At 63.5% G+C, this 19,851-nt stretch overlaps 1 protein-coding gene across 10 annotated transcripts in view; it reads left to right on the top strand.

The window, feature by feature from the left end:
* The window catches only part of GSE1 (Gse1 coiled-coil protein), a 395,186-nt gene that overhangs the window by 344,056 nt on the left and 31,279 nt on the right, over positions 1-19,851 (top strand). The window contains exon 1 of one of the 10 annotated variants that reach the window (XM_081511547.1): positions 1,902-2,075. The exons of 4 other annotated variants lie outside the window; for them this stretch is intronic. Coding sequence is in view for 2 of the 6 variants with exons in the window: in XM_081511541.1 (XP_081367667.1) it covers positions 4,021-4,027 (7 nt within the window). In the remaining 4 variants the exon portion in view is untranslated. Of the gene's footprint in view, positions 1-1,901; positions 2,113-2,504; positions 2,587-3,287; positions 3,407-3,694; positions 4,028-19,851 lie in introns of those variants that run through there. 5 more of the 10 variants (XM_081511544.1, XM_081511542.1, XM_081511546.1 and 2 more) reach the window with 5 other exon arrangements.

Genomic DNA, 19,851 nt, shown 5'->3' with positions numbered 1-19,851 from the left:
TGGCCAGCCGGGGCCTAGCTGGTGGTGGTGCTGGTAATGGATAAGTTGCCCACCCACCCTCCTGTCTGGCCAGTTCCTGGCTGCCTTGAGGTGCCCTCCCTGTCAGCACCTCTCGCCTCGGGCCTGGCGTTTTCAGTTCTGTATTTGGGGAGGCAGGTGTGTTTGCTGAGTGACTGAACGCCCACCGTGACGGTTAGTGGCATCGCTTTCTTTCCGGCAGATCCCTCATGAGTATCTCCGAGGATCAGTTTAAGGAGCTCCTGGGGCTTGTACTTCACTGAGGGCTTCGTCGTGTAGGTTTCCCAGGTTCCAGGCCGCTGGAGGGGCTTCCCTGGTGGCTCATCTGTGGGTGATGCAGGAGACCCAGGTTCAAACTCTGGGTCAGCAAGATCCCCTGGAGGAGGGCATGGCAACCCACTCTAGTATTCTTGCCTGGAGAATCCCATGGACAGAGGAGCCTGGCGGGCTCCAGTCTGCTGGGTTGCAGAGAGTCAGACACAGCAACTGAGCAACTGAGCGCACAAGCTGCTGGAGGCGGGCTGGATTTTGCAGGACCCTCCTGAGGAGGAGCTCAGCCAGGAGAGGGCCTCCTGACTTCTCCCTGCTCCAGGAGGTGCAGTTAGATTGACCCCAGTCAGGGGTGCAAGCAGGCACTCACCAGCATCCTCTTGCCCCAGCACCAAGGAAGCAGGATCCTGGTGAGCTGAGTCATCGAGGCGGGTGTCCCCACCCTGGGAGTGTCCACATTTGGCCTCCCCCTGCCATGGGACTAACACTGGCCTTGGGTAAAAGTTGTCCTTTTACCCCAACCTTCTTTTCCTCTCTGGTTCCCAAGCATCTGGGGATGAGGGAGAGGAGGGCTGAGCCCAGGGAGGGCTCTGGACGGGCTACGGGGTGGGAACCGCCACCCACCGGGAGGGGAAGAAACGCCTCTGAAGAAATGGAGGGCTGCCAGCCCCAGCCGGAGTGGCGGGAAGTGGAGGAGTCAAGCCACCAACCTCGTTAGCGCGGAGCGCGCGGGCTGCGGGAGAGCAATTCCCACCCTTAAACCGGGAGGCCGTGCTCCGGATTACTGATTTCCCGGGGCCGGGCGCACCGACAGCGAGTGTCACCCATCGCCACCGCGCCAGCCCGCCTGGTGGCCGCCAGCATTTTTCTGGCCGGGGGCGGGCAAGCCAGCTCGCCGCTGCCCCCGTGCGGCCGCGGGGGTTCCCTGCAGCTCCCAAAGGCCTCGACGGGCTGTACCGGGAAAGGGAGACTGGCTGCAGGTGTGAGCAGCTCCCAGCCCAGCTTCCATTGCACCAGTGTGTGCACGTGACCTTGAGCAACTGCGGCCTCGACTTCCTCATCTGGGAACCGGGATCAGGCTCCCTGTCTCGCCTTGCAGCGGAACCAGATGTCTGGGAGGGGGCGGTGGAATCTACCAACTCTGAATAAAGTAGTCAAACGATGAAACCAAGTGGCCACCCCACAAAATTCTGTGTTTTGCCACGGTGGTCCTCAGACGTGTGGAAGAGTTTGACTTCCCTCCCCCCTCGCTACCACCACCAACAGGGTCTCCCCAGGATGACGGGAAGTCAGCTGGACCACCGTGTCCTGGTGAGAGTTGGAGGGTGGACCCGAGCGTCCGGACCTGGGGACGGGGCTGGGAGGAGAGGCCGGCCCAGGTGCGGGTGGTTTTCCTGTGTAAGTTACCCCCCTCCCCGCCGCCCCAGCCGGTAGTCCGGGTGGGAAAGTGTGGGACCCGCTCCCAGAGGTTTTTTAATTTGGTTTTTCAGGCCCTAGGCCCTGGGTTGAATTCTCCTGACTCCGCCCTCCCCCTCCCCGAGACTCCCCGCGGCGATGGAGGCACCGCGTCCTCCGCGCCCTGGCCGCGGTGAGTCTGCTGGCCCCTGCCGAGTGTGAGTTCCCAGAGGCCGCGCCGCGGAGACACCGTGTGCTGCGTAATCGAAAGCGTCCGGCGGAGGCCTAGGCCCGCACGAGGGAGGCGCGGCCCGGAGCCAGGCGGTGGGGGGTGAAGGGGAAGCGCCCCTCCCACGAGGTACCAGGGCCGGCCGGCTGGCCGGCGCCCACAGGTAGAAGCCAGGAAGGGCCCCCGGCTCGGCCTCGCAGGTCCGTTTCCCTTTTCGTTTGTGGTCGGCCAGGAGCCTTGTGCAAGGCGAGGGGCCGACCCGCGTGCGCTCGGCGGAAGGCGGAGCAGGGGAGTGGGTAGCTCGGGGGCGTCTGTCCGCGCCCTGCCCCTCGCCCCCCGGGCGGGCGGGCACCCAGGCGAGTCCTGCTCCCCGCTGGCGCGGGCTCCGACTGCTCCAGGCCCGCCAGCGTCATCGGGAACAGATGGATGGGGGGTGGCAGGCGCCCAGCGCTCCCTCCCGTCGCAATCCGGACTGGCACGGGGAGGGAAGGGAGGGCGGGAGAGGGAGGAGGGGAGGCGGGGGAGGCTGGGCCCGCGGGGACGGCTGCTTGCGCGCCTGCCAAGCGCGGCGCGGGCATGTCCCGGGGCAGGTTTGGGGCTGGCAGAAGCGCGGGCTGGCACCGGCGCCCGAAAGTTGAAACCCTCAGCGCGGCGCTACGGCGGGGGGCTGAGGGGTGGGTACTGGTTTGCCTCTGGGGCTGAAAAGTAGGAAGGCTGTAGATGGGAGAGGATTTTCAAAAAGAGGATGTACAGGCAGAGACCCCGGGGCATACGAGTAACGCTGGGAGCTTGGGGCGCGCGGGGTCAGAGCGCGGGGCGCGCCAGGGCCAGGAGGCGTCGGGTGAGGCGGGCAGCCACTGACCCGGCGCTTCCCGGAGACGCGGGGCTGGGTGCGGGGTGGGCGCCGGGCTGGTCCTCTGCGCCCGCCGCCGGTGGGGGCGGGGAGGCCGGGGCCCTCCGCTCTCGCCGTGCCGCCTGTGGGTGCCCAGGAATTTCAGGACGCTCCCTGAGTCATTCCAGTCTGTCAAGTGCCTGGGTGAGGTGGTGGTGGCGGTGGTGGTGGGGTGCCAGGAATGGGGAGGCGCTGTTCTGGGGCCGGAGGCCCAGTGGGTCGTGCCAGTTTCTGGAGGCGGGCGGCCTCGCCTCTGACCGCAACCCCAGCTACTTAATGACCCCCCTGGCGGAGCGGCGCCTGCGTGGACTCTCCAGCCGCTGGGATGTGAGTTCTTTAAAAGAACTACCCCGCTGCCCCCCGCACTGTGGCCTTCCCCAAAGTTACTTAGAACGAGAAGGCGGAGCTCCTGGAATCTGGGGGGAAGGTGCATAGGCCCGAGTCCTTAACATTCAACCCTTTCAAGTTGGGGCAGTTAAGAGGGGGCTGGGGAGGAGAGAGGCACGCAGCCTACTTTGCAGGCCCCCTCCCGCCTCCCCCCCCACACCCCAACACAGACAGTGGCTCCGAGAAAGTTTTCCTCCAGGAGGCCTCCAGAACACGTGAGTCTGTCCGCTCACTCCTGGGGGGGTCTGCTTTGTGGCACATGCTGTTCTCGGCGCCGGGAAAGCGGTCGGGAGACGCGCAGGGGCGCTGCTCGCCTGGTGGGCGTGTTGAAACTGACCGCTCCCTGCTTTTGGAATCCAGTGGCTGGTCTCGAACACCAGTGTACGTGGGACCCCTGAGCAGTGAAGCCCGGGGTCCCCGGGAGCCTGAGGGTGGCACTTCCCCTACCTGTCTGTGTCCTCGGCTCACCTGGCCGGCCTGTCTGGGGAGGGGTGTGTGCCCGCGCGGGTGTACCCGGGCGCCGGTCGGTGCGCGCGCGCGCGAGAGCGTGTGTTTGCGGCTGAAACCCGACACCTCCCGCTGGCTGAGGTCAGGGAGCCGGGAGCGAGCCAGTGGCCCGAGAGTGGGCGGCGTTGCGCTTGGGTGTGTCCTCGGCGGCGGCGACAGCAGCAGGTGTTTCTTGGCCGGGGCCCCGGAAGCTCCACCTCCCCAGCGGGCCCGAGCCGCCGCCGCCGCCGAGCAGCCCCGGGTGAGATAAGCAGTTTAGACAAACACTGAGCGACGGTGGCTCCAGCATGTGTCAGCCGAGGCGGAGCGGCGGGGCCCTGGCATGAAAGGTGAGCGCGTCTAGCCGGGCGGGGGGCGGTCTCCGCGCGCGCCCCCCCCCCCGCGCCCGCCCCTCTCTCCTCCAAGTTCGCGAGTTCCGCGGGGGCGGCCGCCAACGGCTCCCGGGCAACTTCCCCCGGAGTGTGTGCGGCGATTAAGAGCCGGGCGGGCGGGCCAGCGACCCAAGGCCCCGCGCCCCGCGGCGGGTCGCAGCCTGGGCGTCCGGCCTCCAGGCGGGGGCTCGGGCCGCCCCGGGGCTCGGGCTCGGTGGCTGCGTTAGGCGAGGGGTGCTTGACGACCGTGCGGCGGGTGGGGAGCAAGGGAGCTGGGGGGCTCTCGGTGAGCTGTCTACGCTCTGGAGCCGGAGTGAAAACTTTGCGGCGGTGGCGGAGGGAGCGAGGGGGGCGGCGCTGCGCCCCCGCGGCAGGTGCTGGCGGCGGCTGCGGTGGGCGGGCGCGGGGGGGGGAATCGCCCGCTGGGGCCGCGAGGTTGGGTTTTTTTGTCTCGCTCCCCTCCCCCTTCCCTCGGAGCTAGGGAGACCGCCGGGGGGGCGGGACTGCAGCCTCCCAGGTCTCCGACCCCCACGCCCTGCTTCCCAAGGGCGCGCCCCGGGCTCCACGGCTTCTCCCCCGCCTCTCCGCTCCCCCCGCCCCGTAGGAGCCGGTCCCCTGCCCCTCCCCCCGCTGAAGATGGCTGCCCCGGCCTCCGAGGTGGGAGGTGATTGCATCCGCCGCCCCCCACTCGCGCTGCCCTTTCCCCCCCTCCCCGGCCCTTCCTGCTCCGCCTGGATGCGCCTCCCCGCCCCCAGCCCGGCGGCCGCGCTGATGGGCGGCGAGTGGCCCGACCGAGTGGAGCCGATTCAATTATATTGCAGCAGCAGAGACACCTCGTCGGCCGCCCGCCCGCCTTTCCAGCAGGCTAATTAAATTCCCTCCGTGGAGGCGGAGCGGGAGTCGGGCTCGCCCTCCCGCCTCCCCCGCTCCCGCTCCCCCTCCCGAGTTTGGGGTGGGGGACTAAAGGGACCCCTGAGAAGTGCGCAGGGGAGATGGAGGCGCGGGATCGTGGGGGGAAGGGGTCGCCCGGATTGGGTGAAGTGTTGCGACACCCCCCCACGTGATGGACCGGGGTCCCCTGACGGAGCGCCGGCTCTTAAGTTTGGAGGGCTGTGTGCGCGGCGGGGGAAGCACCTGCCCGCCGGCTGCTTGGTGGATACTGGCCGAGTTGAGTCGATTTGGCTCTTGTTTTGTAAACTAGCCTTTGTCTGGGAAGTGCGTCTAAAATACATTAAATCCTTGTTAACCCCTGCAGTGCCTTATCTGGGGCCCACACAGGCTGTGGTTTGGAAACAAAAAGCGGGCCCACCAGATGAAACAAAAAAGGGCTTCTTTTGTGAAAGGCTGGAACAAAGGGCCCCGCGGATCCTGGGTGGGAACCTCCCTGCCTAAGCCGATTTCCAGGCCGGGTGGGGGGGTGGGGGACAGGACGAGAGGGCAGAAGGTCTCTGGTGGGACGCTTGAAATGTCCCCCGGAAGGTAGGCCGGCTGGGCCTTCTTCCCCCTGGGATTGTGCCCCCTTCCCCCTCAGTGGAAAGTTGGGGGGGAACCCCAGGTGAACAGGCTGCCTGCCTCTGGGCCTCCCTGGGTGTTACTTCTGCTCAGGGCACGTCAGCGTTGCTCAGCCTGTGTTTATGGGCGCCTCCACCCGCGGGTATGGCAGACCCTGCCGCCTGACTCAGCCAGGCCACGCCACAGGTGAGGGGCCGGGGCACGGGGCTCCTTTGGGCTGCAGTGTGTCATCGCCCGGGCAGGGAGTCGCTGCCCCGCCCGCCCCGGGCTCGGCAGGCCTGGCTCTGTGATAACAGCTACATGGATACTTCCAGCAGGCCCTTACCCGTGCAGTCCTGCCCTCCCCCCCCTCATGAAAAGGGGGTGCCCAGCTGGCCCTCTGTCACTTTGTCTCACTGCATGCAGAGAGGAGGGAAGGGGGCCGCAGGAGCCAGCCAGGCCTTTGGCGCTCTTGATTTTCCTTTTCCGTGAACCTTGGGGATGGTGGGAATCTGGAGTTGGTGAGCGGGCGACCGAGGTCAGCCCTGGCCTTGGGAAGGGAGGCTGGGGGCCCTGTCCCAATCTGCGGGACCCCGGCAGCAGGCTGCCCCCGACGGTGCAGGCCCTGACCTGCTGGGGACAGCTTCCCAAATCCTGCCTGACTTGTCAGGGTTGAACAGGGTTTACGGAGCCCCCCCGGCTGGGTTTGCTGAGAGTTCCCCAGGTGATGGCTTCTGTCCACCCGGGGCTGGGAATCAGTGCCCTGGGAGGTGGGGACCTGCAGGAGCCCGCAGCAAGCAGCAGACCTTTTTGGAAGCACCGATGGCCTTTATCCAGCCATGCCCGCAGGCTCAGGCAGACCTTTGGCCTCCAGTAACTTCCTTGTCTCTGGGGGAAGGTTAGGGCCGGCAGAGCCCAGAGAGCCTCTTGGGGTTTCCAAACAGAAGCAGGTGCCCGCCTGTGGGTTCAGCAGCTCTTGATTCTGGCTGGAGGAGGCAAAGCAGAGTCTGCACAGCGCCGCTCTGTGGCAGGTCCGGGTCCTGCACCTCCAGGCCGAGCACCTCCCCAGCCGGCTCAGTCCCCTTGTGGCCCTTGACCCTTTGGCAGCTGGCGTCTGCCTGCTCTGGCAGAGGAAGGGCCCTTGGGCTCGGAGCCCCTTTCCTGAAGGGTGGGTGCCCTCGGCTTCTACTTTCCCAGGAGAGCGCAGGTGAGCAAGCCTGGCTGCCAGCTCTCTCCTCTCGCCCCAGGAACTCGTAGGGGCTTGTGGAGTCAGCCAGCGAGGCAGGTTTTTCCTGGCCCTGTCGGAAGGCTCGGAATTCCCAGCCTAGGTTACTCGAAGTCCACGCGGGCTGGGCTTGGGTGGTAGCACGTTCATTACCTCTGTTATGGCAACACGGCAGCCTCCAAACCACAGGGCTGCATGGGGCAGGCCCACCCCCTCCCCTCGGTGCGCTGGTGGAGCTATTTTTCTAACCTGCAGGGATCCGTGTTTCAGGTGACATTTCAGCTTGGCCACGCGCTTTAATTTCTCTCCTCTCTCGCCCAGAGTGGTGCGGGCTGCCGAGCCACTGGCTCCACTTTTCCGTGCTGGCCTCTCTCCCTGGCCGAGGCCACAGGCGGGAGGCGGCGCTGGGGAGTGTTCCTGTCAATGAGAATTTATTGAGCGCCTCCTCTGAACTCAGCCCTTGCCCGCTGCTGGGAGGTGTGCACACCGATAACACCGCATCCAGAGCGGCCCTTTGCACGCCTGCCAGGGCGCGCACCGGGGGGCCTTTTAATCTCGCCTCCGCAGCGGCTTCTCTCCACCGGCCTGTTGACTTGCAGCCCTGCCCCCCGCAGGGTGGAACCGCGGGCGATCGATCGCGCTCTGTGCCCTGCCCCCCCCCACCGCCCCCCATCTTTGCTGGGCTGCTCCTCTCCCTGCCATTCCCGGATCAGGGCGATCAGCTCCAACTCCCGGGTCCCTGAGACCAGCTTCCTTTGCCCCTCCCTCCGAGGCTTTGAGCTGGTTTGGGGGAGGGGGTGACCCCTGCAGAACTAAGGCAAATGAGAGCAGCCTGGGTGGGGGGTTGCGGGGTGGGGGGGGAGGCGCTGGGACGCGGGCCAGTGGGCTGCTGGTGGGGGAGGGGACCGCAGTTCCGAGGGTCTGTGGAAAAGAGGGGATCTGGCTGAACCTGAGGCTTTGTGGGATCCCAGTGGGACCTGGAGGGTGTCTCTGGGAGGTGACTTTAACTGAGGAAGAAAGTGTTAGGGGAACAGGAAGCCCCCAGACCAGGTGCTCGTTCTTGGCTGCACTTTAGACTCACCTGGGGAGCTTTAAAACCCCGGGGCCAGACCTGTGACAGTTAAGACCCACGTCTCTAGGCGTGGGGCCCAGACATCTGTATTTTATGAACCCGCAGCTGAGCTAGAAGGGCCTTCTGCTGGGGGGTGGGGCACAGTGGGGAAGAAATTCCTCTTTCTGGGGAAGGTGGGGGCCTGATGCTTCTTAAGGAGAACGGGGATCCCATGTGGGAAGCCAGAGTCTGCTGTGTTTGCCCTAGAATGGCCTGGGGCTGGGTACCCTCCCCAGGCTGGGGAGGCAGTGGAGAAACCGTGCTCTCGACCCCATCCCTGGGTCATGGGTGGCCCTGGGCTTTGTATGAACCCGGGGTCACATCCTGACGGAGCTCCTCCTACCTGCCCCAGGTGAGCAGCAGGCCTTTCTCCTGAAGGGACTTCAAGTGCTGAGCTGTGTTTGGACCGGTGGCTCCTATGTCTGCCTGGAGCGCCAGCCAAGCCTCCAATTCTGGAACCGGTTCCTCCACCTGGAGGCCTTGATGCGTGTGAGGAGTTGCACGTTGCCGAGGCTTTGGGGCAGCCAGACCGGGGTGGGGGCGTCCCACGGGCAGATGAGCCTCCGGCCTCCCCAGCACCATCACAGCCCCCAGCTGCTCCCCGTCTGTAGTATGGGCCTGCGGAGGCCTTGTCAGAGGTGAGGGCTTAGATGTTATGTGTGACACCTGCCTGCCCCTGTGAGTCAGTGCAAGCCGTGGGCTGCAAACCTCAGGGGCCTGGGGTAAGCCCCCAAGTGTCTTTGTCAAGCTGGTGGTCAGTCCCTGACCAGGGTGTTCCCGTCACCCCTGGCTCAGCCTGTACGACCGTGCACGCTTTCCTGTGGACCTCTACGGTAGGAACAGCCACGGCACCCATGTTCTTGGGCTGTTGGGGGTTAAATGCTTTCTTATAGAGCTCAGAGCAGCGCCTGGCACCACGGGCCCCTGTGTATGGGTTTGTCAGAAGCACGCGGTCATCCCTGTCTCTGTGGCTCTAGGATTCCCAGGACTTGTAACTTCTGAAACCCAGAAGGCTCTGGGCCCCTGGCCCCTGGCCCTGCTGTATTCGGTGTGGGCAGGGGCGGCAGTGGTGCAAGGTGCCACACCAGCCCCCGCGGACCCTCCCCGCTGGGACTTCTGGGGCCACCACACCTGCCCACCCTGGTCTTGATCCCATGCTCACACACTGGCCCCCTCTCCAGCGGCTTCTTGCCTGCTTTGTTGCCAGCCCCTGTGATGGTGGGATTGCACACCCCCCCAGGTCAGCAGGAGGGGGGTGAGACGCCCCCCTGCCAGCCCCGCCCTTCCCACGCTCAGATGCTTCTGTGGCCACAGTCAGTAATAAAAGGAATCGATCGGCAGGCTTTCGGTCAGGTTAAGCCATCCCGAAGGAAGATCGTGTGTCAAGCTGAGGAGGGCCAGGCCTGCCGGGGGCGGGGGGCAAGCGGGGTCCTCCTTTGTGCTAACCGGGGTCTCCTCTCCCCCTGAACTGAGCCCGAGCCCAGGGCTCCACCTGCCCTACCACCCAGCCTGTTTGGGGGGCTGGCAGGCCGGCTGCCGTCGTGTGACGTGGGTCACGTTGGGGTTGCTTCTCCCTCCGCTGTTCATCTTCCCCCCGAGGGTCTGACTTGCAGGGTAGTGATTACCCCCACTGACTGTTAGCCGGGAGATACGGGGGTCCCATGGGGCCTCCTGCCTGCCCGCCGTCAGACAGCTGGTAAGCCGTGTGAAATGGGAAAACCAAATGGTGTGAGTGGATTCGTCCTGCTGAATTCCCGGCGTTCATTTATCTTTGTGTTTTTGTAACTTTTACGTAGGGTACGTGGTCGGTCTCTCTGTTCACTTACACGTGAGCTAGACTAGACGTCAGAGGTGGATGCAGGTAGAGCTCAGGGCCTGCAGGTGGGGATGTTGGAGGGACGTTGAGCACCCCAGAGGGCCCGGGCCCTGTCTGCCGCTGCCTCGTAAGCAGGGGAGGGTGGGCTGCCCCCATTTAACAGCATGAGAACACTGAGGCTCAGAGTCGGCCCCCGGGGCTGCTTTCAGATTGCCTTGTGTGAAGGATTTCTGGTCAGCCCTGCTTGGACTTGGCAGGGGGAGCGGATATGTGGGCTGAGATTGTAGGTTTTAAATCAGCTTGACGGCCAAGTCTCTCCTTTCCCACGTCGACGTAGCTTTCTGCAGCCTGCAGTTTTCACCTAAAAACAGGTCTTGTAAGACGCTGAGACTCCGGACGGCTCCCTAAGGAGCCATGCCAGTCCCGGGAGCCTGTCACCGGGGCCAGGGAATGCATTTTAACCAAACAGCTGACTTCCTAGCTGAAGCCGGCAGGTCCACGTTGCCTGCCTGCCTTCTCGTAGTACATGCGGTGGAGTGTCAGTGCTGGGCTGCCTCAGCTAGGGCGCTCGGCAGACCTTGGGTTTCACAACTGCAGTTTCTAGCAGTGTCTCTGCCACGTGCGGTGAGTCCCCCACGGGTGTGTTGACACCTCAGGATTGAGTGTTGGATAGATTTTGAGAGGAGAAAGGGGTGGGTGTGAAGGCTTGAGACATCTTTAAAAGACATTGGCCAGATTCCTCCAGAAAGAGTGGCAGGGACTCGCCTTTCTGCCCACCAGCGCAACCCAGACCTTTGTTTACCTAACTCTGATGAGTGGTTCCTTCCACGCCCCTCAGTCCTTGGTTTCCAAGAATGTCCATCCTCCCCACAAGGGGAGGAAGAAAGCCTGTGACCAACCTCTGCTTTTGCTGCACCCCTGGCAGGTTTTGGGTAGACTGGACCACTTCTTGCCATGTGACCCTTGACTCCTGGGAGGTGGTACCCGTGAGAGCAAGTTCTGGCCCCAGCATCCTGCCTGTGGCACTGAGACCTTACATGTTCCCGGTTGGAGCAGTGGAGGAATTTTTGTTTGTTTCCTTTGAGAAAGTGAAGGATTACTTTAGGCCCCGGCAGTTGGCTTGGCGAGTCGGTGGAGGATGGCTGTGGCCGGCTTGACCTGGCATAGGACACGGTTGGGACTGGGGAGCTCATGGCTGGTAGCTTGTGACTGTTTTTTACAAACTGTTACCTTGTGAACCTGCTCTGAAATGCATTTTGGCTGCAGGGTAGTTGGTTTTTTTTCCCCCCAGTGGAGCATTTTCGGACGTCTGGGCATGGTGCATAGGGCTTTGAAGATGGTGGATGAGCCCAGGTGAGGAAACTCCATTAGAATCTGGACCACAGGAACACCTTAAGAACTTAGTATCTTAGCTCTGACACCCTCAGCCTGAGTAGAACACGTTAGGGGAGTATTAGTACTTGGGGTAAAGAATTCTATGCTGTAGGTGTCTGTAGCCTGGGTTCCAGGGTGCCATGCACCTCACACACATCCCTGTGGGTTTACAGATGAGCTTCTGTGGACTTGGTCAGACTAACTATGTGCGGGATTCGGGGTGGGGGGGTTGCAGAGGGCTTGGTCTGCGCCTTTGAACCCTGTTGAGAATGGACCTTTTGCAAAAGCAACAAGACATAAGTGGAGGCCAGGTCCTGGCTTTGATTCAGGTGGGACCCACCCGCAGTTGACGTGCCAGGGCTCACCCTCGAAGCTGAGGGTAGGGGTGGACTTCTTTCTGCTGCCTCTGGATGGACACGGTGCAACGTCGGAGCTGAGTGTCCTGGTTGCATGCACGTTTATTAAGCTCCCATGGACCCAGTTCATTGCCCAAACCCGCATGGTTTCTAAACTGGCGATGCCTCTGGCCTTGAGTAAGCTCACCAGCCTGAGAGAGTGGGGAGAGTGGGTGAGCTGATGACCTCGGAACAGACTGAGGGGGAGTTTCCCCTCTCAGGATATGGTTGCTGGCTCCTGATTTTCCAGGATAAATTGGAAATCTTCATTTTGACCAGAAACCTCCGTTTTAAGTTATCGCGCATTGATTCACGTTTAAAGATGCCTTGATTTCGGGCCACATAACGAGGTTGCTGGATGAAAGATGGCCCCTTAGCCTCTGCCCTTTCCGGCCTAGTCCCCACCCCCGGGGATACTGACGGGGACACTGAGGCTCGGAGCGTGTTGGGACCAGATAGGCCCCCACTAGGAAGTTTGGGGGGCCGGGCCCGCACCCCATCTTCTGGCTGGCTTCCTAGCTAAGCCCCCAACTTGGCACCCGGGGGTCCTGCCCTGTGACACCCCGGAGTGGGCCCCCTGCCTGGGCATGGCGCCAGGCGTCTTCCTTCTCCGCGTTCAGCTGGTGTACGTGAGGGCGGGGCCGCCGTGCCTGTTCCATAGGCTGAGGACCTCCCGAGTGCCCTTTGGGGCTGGGGGTGCAGGCGCACACGGCCGCCCTGCAGACGGCTATGCCGACACCCACACGGAATGGAAGGGACAGACATGCTCTGCCGTGTGTCCCCATCTCACCTGCGGGGTTTAAACACCTGGGTGCCTGGGCCCTGGGGCTGGGCAGGCCCCATCAGCAGCGGCCTCTGCGGCCTCACGTCTCATCTCCCAGCCAGGTGTCCTCCCTTCGGGAGAAGGGCCTTGACCCCTGCCCTGCTGGCCCATTGCCCCACCAGCCGGCCCTGGCCTGCCGCTCCCTGGAAGCTTGGCGTGTGCTGCCGCCTCCTGGCCAGGTTAGGTTCCTGTTCTTTGGGACCTCTGACACCCCCCCCACCCCCCGCCACATCCTGCACCCCGAACCTGTGAGCTCACTCAAAGGGCTCCTTTGTGGGGAGGTGGCCTGGTTAGCCCAGGGCCCTCGGGGACACCAAGGAGTCACTCCCAGTTTGTCGGCTTGGCACCCTCCAGCCCCGAGCTGCCGCAACGTGGGATTCAGGGATGCAGGCCAGAGTCGGAGCTGCTTTGCCTCCCTGGTACCCTCTGTAAGGCGGTGTGTGTAGGTGGGCCTACGTGGGTGCTCTAGCAGCCTGCAGGATGGGAGGTGACCCCTAGCTAGGGTGGGGGAGGTGTCTTTCTAGTGTCTTCTGACTTAAAAGGAAATTGCCAGCACAGCAGCAAGGAAAACTGGGTCCCCACACTGGCTGCTCAGCATGCAGCCCCAGACAGGGGGCTCTTCCAGCCTCAGTTTACCCATCTGTAGAGTGGGGCCAGGATGGACCGTGTTAGGAGGCTCCTTGGGTGCGCTTCCTGCTGATGGGGGGGCGAGGCCTGTTCCTGGAGTGATTCTAAAGGGTGATGGCGATGCTCTGGGCAAAGCCAGGCCTTGTGGATGTCAGCACTGACACTGACCGCCTCTGGGGGGTCCTCAGTACCAGCCTTGACCCTGTCCCACAGCCTTTTTTGCCTTAATTGTGTGCTTCCCCGGAGCTGTCTCCCCGCCACTCTGTGCCCCTCCCAGGCCGCCCTCCGTCTGCCCATCCCAGGCTGCTCCAGACGCCACCCGCTTGGAATAATCACCGTCAAATGTCGCTGCCATCTGCTGCCTGACTTCGTCCTTCGCCTCCACTGGAACCTCCGGGATCCCTCGCGTCTGTGGCCTTGAACCTCGGCCGCTTGTGGGCTGTCCTGGGAGGCCTCCGTCAGCAGGCCGCCCGGGTCCAGGCCCTGCCCAGCGCTCTCCTCTCCACCCCGGGAACCAGCCTGGGGGCCCAGTCCCACCTGCACCTCCCGGCTCCCCTGGCACCCCCTGTCCTCAGTGACAGGCCTGTGTGGGGGTGTGTCCTGAGCACTCTTTTCCCCGGGACCCGGTTTTGGCTTCCCGAGAGCCCCCATGCCCCTCGTCGCTGCCGTGGCAGTGTGCGGGCAAGGCCGGGGAGAACCTGGAATGCTTCCCACCCCTCCACCACCACCCCCATTGACTGCAGCTGCGGGGCCTCACTGAACCCGTTTGTGGTGACTTCCCCGGGGACCCCAGAAATGAGCTCTGCAGACGGCTCGGCCCATAGGGCTGGCTCTGGGGGAGCGGGGGGCTCCGTTCTCACTGACTAGGGTCCTGGCAGACCCTCCGTGGCTCCTGCCTTCCCAATCCCATAGTAACTTCATAGCCGCGTGAGCAAGGGGACTGCGGGGGAGGGCGATGGGCTTGTCCTGAGATGAGCTGCCTCCCCTTTTACGCCCGGGCCAGGGCTGGCGCTGGGCACATGGGCTGGCCTCGCCCGCCCCCCCTCCACCCTGTCGTCCTTCTCGGCAGTTCTGGGTCAGGATGCAGGCTGTCTGCTTGAGCCGCCCTCTGCTCCAGCAGTTAGCGGTGGCTTCGGCTCCATCTGCCAGTCACTGGGGCCAGAGCCTTGGGGAGGACGTCCAGCTCTGGGACTCCGGGCAAGAAAAGGCCCCGGTCCCCTTAGAGACCCACAACCCGAGGGGATGTCCTTGGAAAAGAACACGGGGACCTAAGGCAGGCTGCCTCTGTGCGTCCAGGGGCCAGGACGCCTTCCCCGGGCTCTCCCAGATGCCGCCCCCGCCCCCGCCCCCACCCCACTCCCAAGAAAAACTGCTGCGTGCGAGTGAGCTCGGAACACGCCGGAAGGCAAATATAATGAATGTGTTATGAAGCCGCTCAGGCTCCTGGGGTCACGTGCCCCATGCCACCGTAGCCTGCCTGCCTGGCGGGTCTCTGCTCAGGTGACCCTGGCCTTGTTAGGGCTGCACAAGCATCGCGCCTTCGGTGGGGGGGCGGTGCATGGAGGCCCAGAGCTGGGGGACACCCTGTATTTGTTCACAAACATTTCTGTCTGCGGTAATGAAAAATTACCGAGGGGTGATTAGAGAACCCAGGTCCGGACTGCGCACTCAGACCTGACTGAGGCCCTGCTGGGCCCGGCCTTGTGGGGTGTAATTACCCCGGGGTGGGAAGGGGGGTGCTGTCAGGGGAAAGGGGTGGATCGGTGCTTGAACCGGGAGCCAGCAGAAAATTCATCTCAGCTATTAGCTTGTAATTACAGAGCATGCAGGGAGCAGGCTCGAGGTCTGGGACCGCGGAAGAGCGGGATGAAAGGAAGCGGTAATTACGGGTCCACGGGAGGCTGGAGGGAGGCCACGGGCTGATTAATACCGCCCTCCGTCCGCGCGGCGCGGGGAGCCGGGCCGCCGCCGTGTTTAATGGAGTGTTAGGGGCCTGCCCCCCCTGTTGGGTCCTGCTGTCACTGCGCGTTTGGACAGCAGGCTCCCGGATCGATTGGGCTGTGTTCTGAAGCACCAGGGACAAGGTGGTTCTGGAGAACGTCTGCTGAGCTGCAAGCCAGGCTCGCCCCTTGGCACTTGGGTTTTTCTTCTTTGCCTTTTGTTTTGTTTTTTGAAGCTTTGTGCTGCTTCTGGCCATATTAGAGACTTGGGCAGAGGAGAGGAGAAAGTATTGATTAAAGACACCTCGCTTTGGTAGACGGTGCAGGCATTGGCGAGGGGCTTCCACGGGCGTGGCGGGCCTTGCTTCTGAACAACGGCGCCATCCAGGAGGGGGGGACCGGCTGATTCTGGGGGTGGCTTTTCCTCTCCAGTCCCCCGCCGCCTCGGTCATGGGGGTCATGGGCCCTCGGCTCTGTGTGTGTTGATGTAGCAGCTCTTTTTTCTGGGGGGTTGGGGGGTGGGTCTTTTTTCCAGGGGGCAGCTGATGGTGGCAGGTTGGGGGGTGGACAGCAGCCCATGGTGCAGCTGAGATGTCCAGGAGGCCCCCTGACTCTGTGTGTGTGTGTGTGTGTGTGTGTGTGTGTGTGTGTGTACACACGCACGTGTTGGGGCGGTTGAGCAGGGGAGGGAACGGTTGAGCAGGGGAGGGAACCCGGCCCCGCCCCAGCCCTCATCCATCCCTGGCCTCCACGCTGTGGAGCCTGTTCCCAGCTGTTAGGATGATGGATTTACATGAGCTGATAATGTAGACAAGAACCCAGTTGATGGCCAGGAGCACAGAAGTTAATGAATACCTCTCTAATGAAGAGGGGGGCCCTGCTCTGCGGGGCTTCTCCAGGGTGCCGGGGCCGCCTGAGGCCCCCTCTCGTTTCCCCTTGGCCCCGTAGCTTCCACGGTCGGTGTGGTGCCTGCCTGGGCAGGGCTAGGGGGCAGAGCTGTCCTGAAGCGACCCCGAGGCTGCAACTGGGGGCGAGACCAAGAGATGGGGACTGTGATCCCGTGTTGACCTCCAGCAAATTCAGGGTGACCCTTTGCGGGGTCTCCCGGTCCCCCACGTTTGGCCTTTGCCTGTCTGCATCCTCGGTGCAAGGGTGCTGTCACCCTGGCGGCCAGTGGTCCCTTGGGCCCCCTGCCTCCCCTCCCCGCCCCTCCCAGCGCACACAAGCTGAGGAGGAAAGCTAATTTTAGACTGCCCTAAGGAAGCTGCTCATTTGGAATCCTATTTTAAGTGGCCTGACATCAGCGGAGCGGCTTTCCTGGCTGGAGGATGCTCCAGAGCCCACAGTGACCACAGCAGGGACACTCGCTTTGGGGGGCCCCCAGGAGTCCCGGGGGGCTGTCCATGAGATGCTACGGGGGTGGGGTGTTGCTAGGTGCCAGGAGGAGTGAGGCACTGACATTTGGGGGCAGCTCTTATGGGAAGGGGGCAGGGGGTGCCCCTGCCTCCCAGGACCCTGGTCACCAGGGAAAGGCTGGGGCTGTCAGTGAGTGTTGGGGTTCTGGCAGGGGTGCCCCAGTTCCCTCAGCTCCCATGTCTGGCCAGCAGGAGGCCCTGGTCTGGGGAAACCCCCACCAGGGGTTATTCCAGACTCAGGCAACCAAGTCTCTCTTTCTTTGAGGGCACCCCGTTTTTAAAAAACCTGGTTCACTTCAGAAAAGCTAGAACATAGGCAAGGAAGTTCTGTGTTAAAAACAAACCGTTTTTAACATAGGACTAAAATGATAAAATTGTTCCCCTTGCTGACACCCGAAGGCCTCCACCCAGGGCCTTAAGGGGTGTGTGATGTTTTTGGGGTCTGACCCCAGGTTTGACTAGTGGCTGCTCCGTGGCGCCTCTGTACCATCCTGCCCAGTGATGGCAGCTGGTGGTCACAGCATGTCCACCCAGGTCACCAGCTGGCCAGTCTGTCACGTGGCCGCTGGGTGGTGACCTCACACCTGCCCCCTGGGCCAAGGGGACAGGTCCCTAGGAGGTGGGGGACCTCCACGCCTGCCTCACGTCCCCAGAGCGGGGCTGGACCTGGGGCCCAACTAGCTTCCTGTCTGTGGGACACGGGTGCTTTGTTCAGGTCATCCCAGCCCCGCTGGTGACCTTCTGTTGGTCCTTGGGCCCAAGCCTGGACTTTCCCATCTGTAAAGTGGGCACAATAACATTTCTTTAATAAGAGGCTGTAGGGTTTAAAGGGTGGTGGCCAATTCTCTAAGGAATTCCTGGAAGAGGGAGGGAGGTGGTTAGTGGCCGTGAACGGCACCAGAGGGGCCCGTTTGGGAGACTCTGGATAAAAAAGACACAGAGTGTGTGCAGATGGTTGAACTGCATGAAGGAAGGGAGAGGGACGTTGAGTGTCCTGGTCAGTGGGGGATGCAGTGGCCCTCCATGTACCAGTTAGCTAACTAACGCTGCGTAACAAACCATCCCGAACGCAGACTTGTTGGGCTCTGGGAGCAGCTGCTCTGGGTAGCTCTGGCCCAGCGCCCCTGCTGTAATGAAACTGGTGCCCGGCTGCAGTCCCATCAGAAGGCTCCCTGGGGTGGAGGAGCCACTGCCTCACATGGCTGTGGGCTGGAGGCCCCCATTTCCAGGACGTGGGATCCCCGTGCAGGCGCCTCGGGCGTCCTCACAGCCTGGCAGCGGACCCCCTGCAGCACATGTGCTCCAGGGAACGTGGTGGGGGTTGGGGGGACAGGCGCTTTGACGACCTCACCTTGGCAGTTGCCAGTCTTCTGCCGTTTCCTGTTCCCTCTGAGTTGAGAGTCTGGCCCACGTGGGAGGGGAGGGTTAGTCCCCACCCATTGCGGGAACGAGGAACAGATTTGGACCCACTTCGGAACCACTGCGGCCAAGTGACCTTGAGCTCTGAGTGCATCTGTGCCTCTTGGTCCCCCATGGCAGTTGGGCCTTGGACCGGGCTGGTGGGGTCACGGGAAGGCATCCTGCCCTTCCCCACCCTGCCCCAGTTCTTCCTGGTGAGAACGCTGCCTCTGGGCCCAGGAAATGGAGATCGAGTCCTGACATGCTGCTGAGCCGTGTGGCCCCGAGTGAGGGCCCCGCAAGGACAGCACTCCGTCATATGCCATCCCCCCCAAAAAAAAAACCATCAGCCCACCGAGTGTGGGTGCTGAGAGCGCTTTGGTCCAGAGCAGGACCCGGCAGACTTCTGGACCGCCCCGGTTGGGTCCTGTGTGGGCTCCGTCCCCGGGCTTCCCCGCGGGCAGAACGAGAGCCCTGGGCCCCTCTGTCCCTGGCGTCCCTGGCGTCCTCCATGTTTGCTTTCAGTAGCCAGTGCCGCTCAGGGGCGGGCAGAGCTGGTCTGTGGGCACCTGGCCTGCCCAGGAACGGGTAATGGTGGGGAGGGCTTTCGGGGGCAACGGCGGCATAGATTGGGCAGCCTGGGTCCCAATGTGCCCAGACTGACCTGCACGGCCTTGGCCTAGCCCCTGCCCATCCAGGCCTGGGTTTCTGCCCCGTCTGCTGACCGTCAGCATGAGGACACCAGGAGGGGTCCCTGAGATGTGCCGGGCCTGGTGTGAATCACCTCCTGGCACCCTCACAGGATTAACTTCATGAAGTAGACTTTGTCTTCATCCTCGGGTTATAGATGAGACTGCAGCCCAGAGAGTCAAAGGGACTTGCCCAGGGTCACACAGCTAGAGGCCCCAGAGCTGGGATCCAGGCCCCCCGTGCGTGTGGCTGCGTAGTCCATGTGAAGCCTGACCTCCAGGCTCCCCCTTCCTCCTTGCTCAGAGGCTGGCCCACATGGTCCCATCCCCTCATTCCGGGGAGGAGGGGTTGGGGGGGCGGGGGTGCTGGGGAGGGGCTGGGACTGAGCTTCTGGGACATGGCCTGTTCGACTGCCCTAGTGGTGGGCCGAGGGCCAGGGTGGCCGAGAGCACTCTTGTCCAGAGCCTTCGGGGCAGGGGCCCTGTCCCCCCACCTCCCCACCTTCAGGTTCCTCTGCTGGGCTGCGGGGCCTGTGGAGTTGCCTGTGCCCTGCCCTCCCCCCGGCTCCTCCAGAGAGGAGGACGCCTGGGGTCAGGGCCCTGTCACCCGCTGGCAGCTGGGAGGCCGGGCTGCTGGTCGTGGGTGCCGAGGCTCTTGTGGGGCCCTTTGTCCCCAAGGTGTGAGCCCTCGCCCGAGAGAAGGGTCCCTCCGAGCACCCACTGGCCTCTTTAACACCCCTCCCACAGTAATGGCCGTTTACCCTCTGCTCCCCTGAGCTCCCTCTGCCCACCTGCCCTGCAGGGGGGGCGATAGGGGCTGCAGGCCAGCTCTCCAGGACTTGGGGTGCAGACTGTGTGTCGTCGGGGCCCGCAGCCTCTCTTGGCTGCCCGAGGAGGCGGGGGAGGGCCTGGGGGAGGCACATGTCCCCACCACGCTGTCCTCCCACCCCTCCTGGGGCTCCCCAGGTGACCGGCATTCCCTGGAGCTGTCCTCCTAGCTCTCTGCACCTCTCCCTGTACTCAGCCCGTGGCCTGCCGCCTGTGAGGCCATGGGCCTCGTTTGCACCCTTGAGTGTACCCGCAGGTTGGGAGCGGGCCCCCTGAGAGGGCAGGAGACGCTCATGCCCACCAGCCTGTGAGGAGCACGGCCTTTGTTGATGGGGCCCGCAGGAGGGCGAGCTTCCTGGGGGCGGGGAGGGCTTGCGGTGTCCCCTTGGTCAGCGAGGCCGAGCCCAGACCTCCCCCCCGGGGGGAGCCGTGTAGATCTGCCACCGTGCGTCGTCAGTGTCTGGGGGGCTCTGCGCCTGGCCGGACCGCCGCGGGGGCCGCAGCTGGTGCGTCCTTTGCCCACTTCTCACCTCCAGGGAGCCTTCTTGGTGCAGACCTGCTTTGTCCCCCAGGGGCTTTGGGGTTCAAGGAACGGTGGCAGCCACACATGAGGGCCCGGCCAACCCACCTGGGACGGTCCTGGGTTCCCG

The sequence above is a fragment of the Giraffa tippelskirchi genome, chromosome 7 (genome assembly GCF_054371585.1).
Source record: "Giraffa tippelskirchi isolate mGirTip1 chromosome 7, T2T-mGirTip1v1.2.pri, whole genome shotgun sequence".
In the NCBI taxonomy this organism is placed as follows: Eukaryota; Metazoa; Chordata; class Mammalia; order Artiodactyla; family Giraffidae; genus Giraffa; species Giraffa tippelskirchi.
The sequence above is the reverse complement of the archived record's forward strand: the minus strand, read 5'-3'. Positions and strand labels throughout refer to the sequence as shown.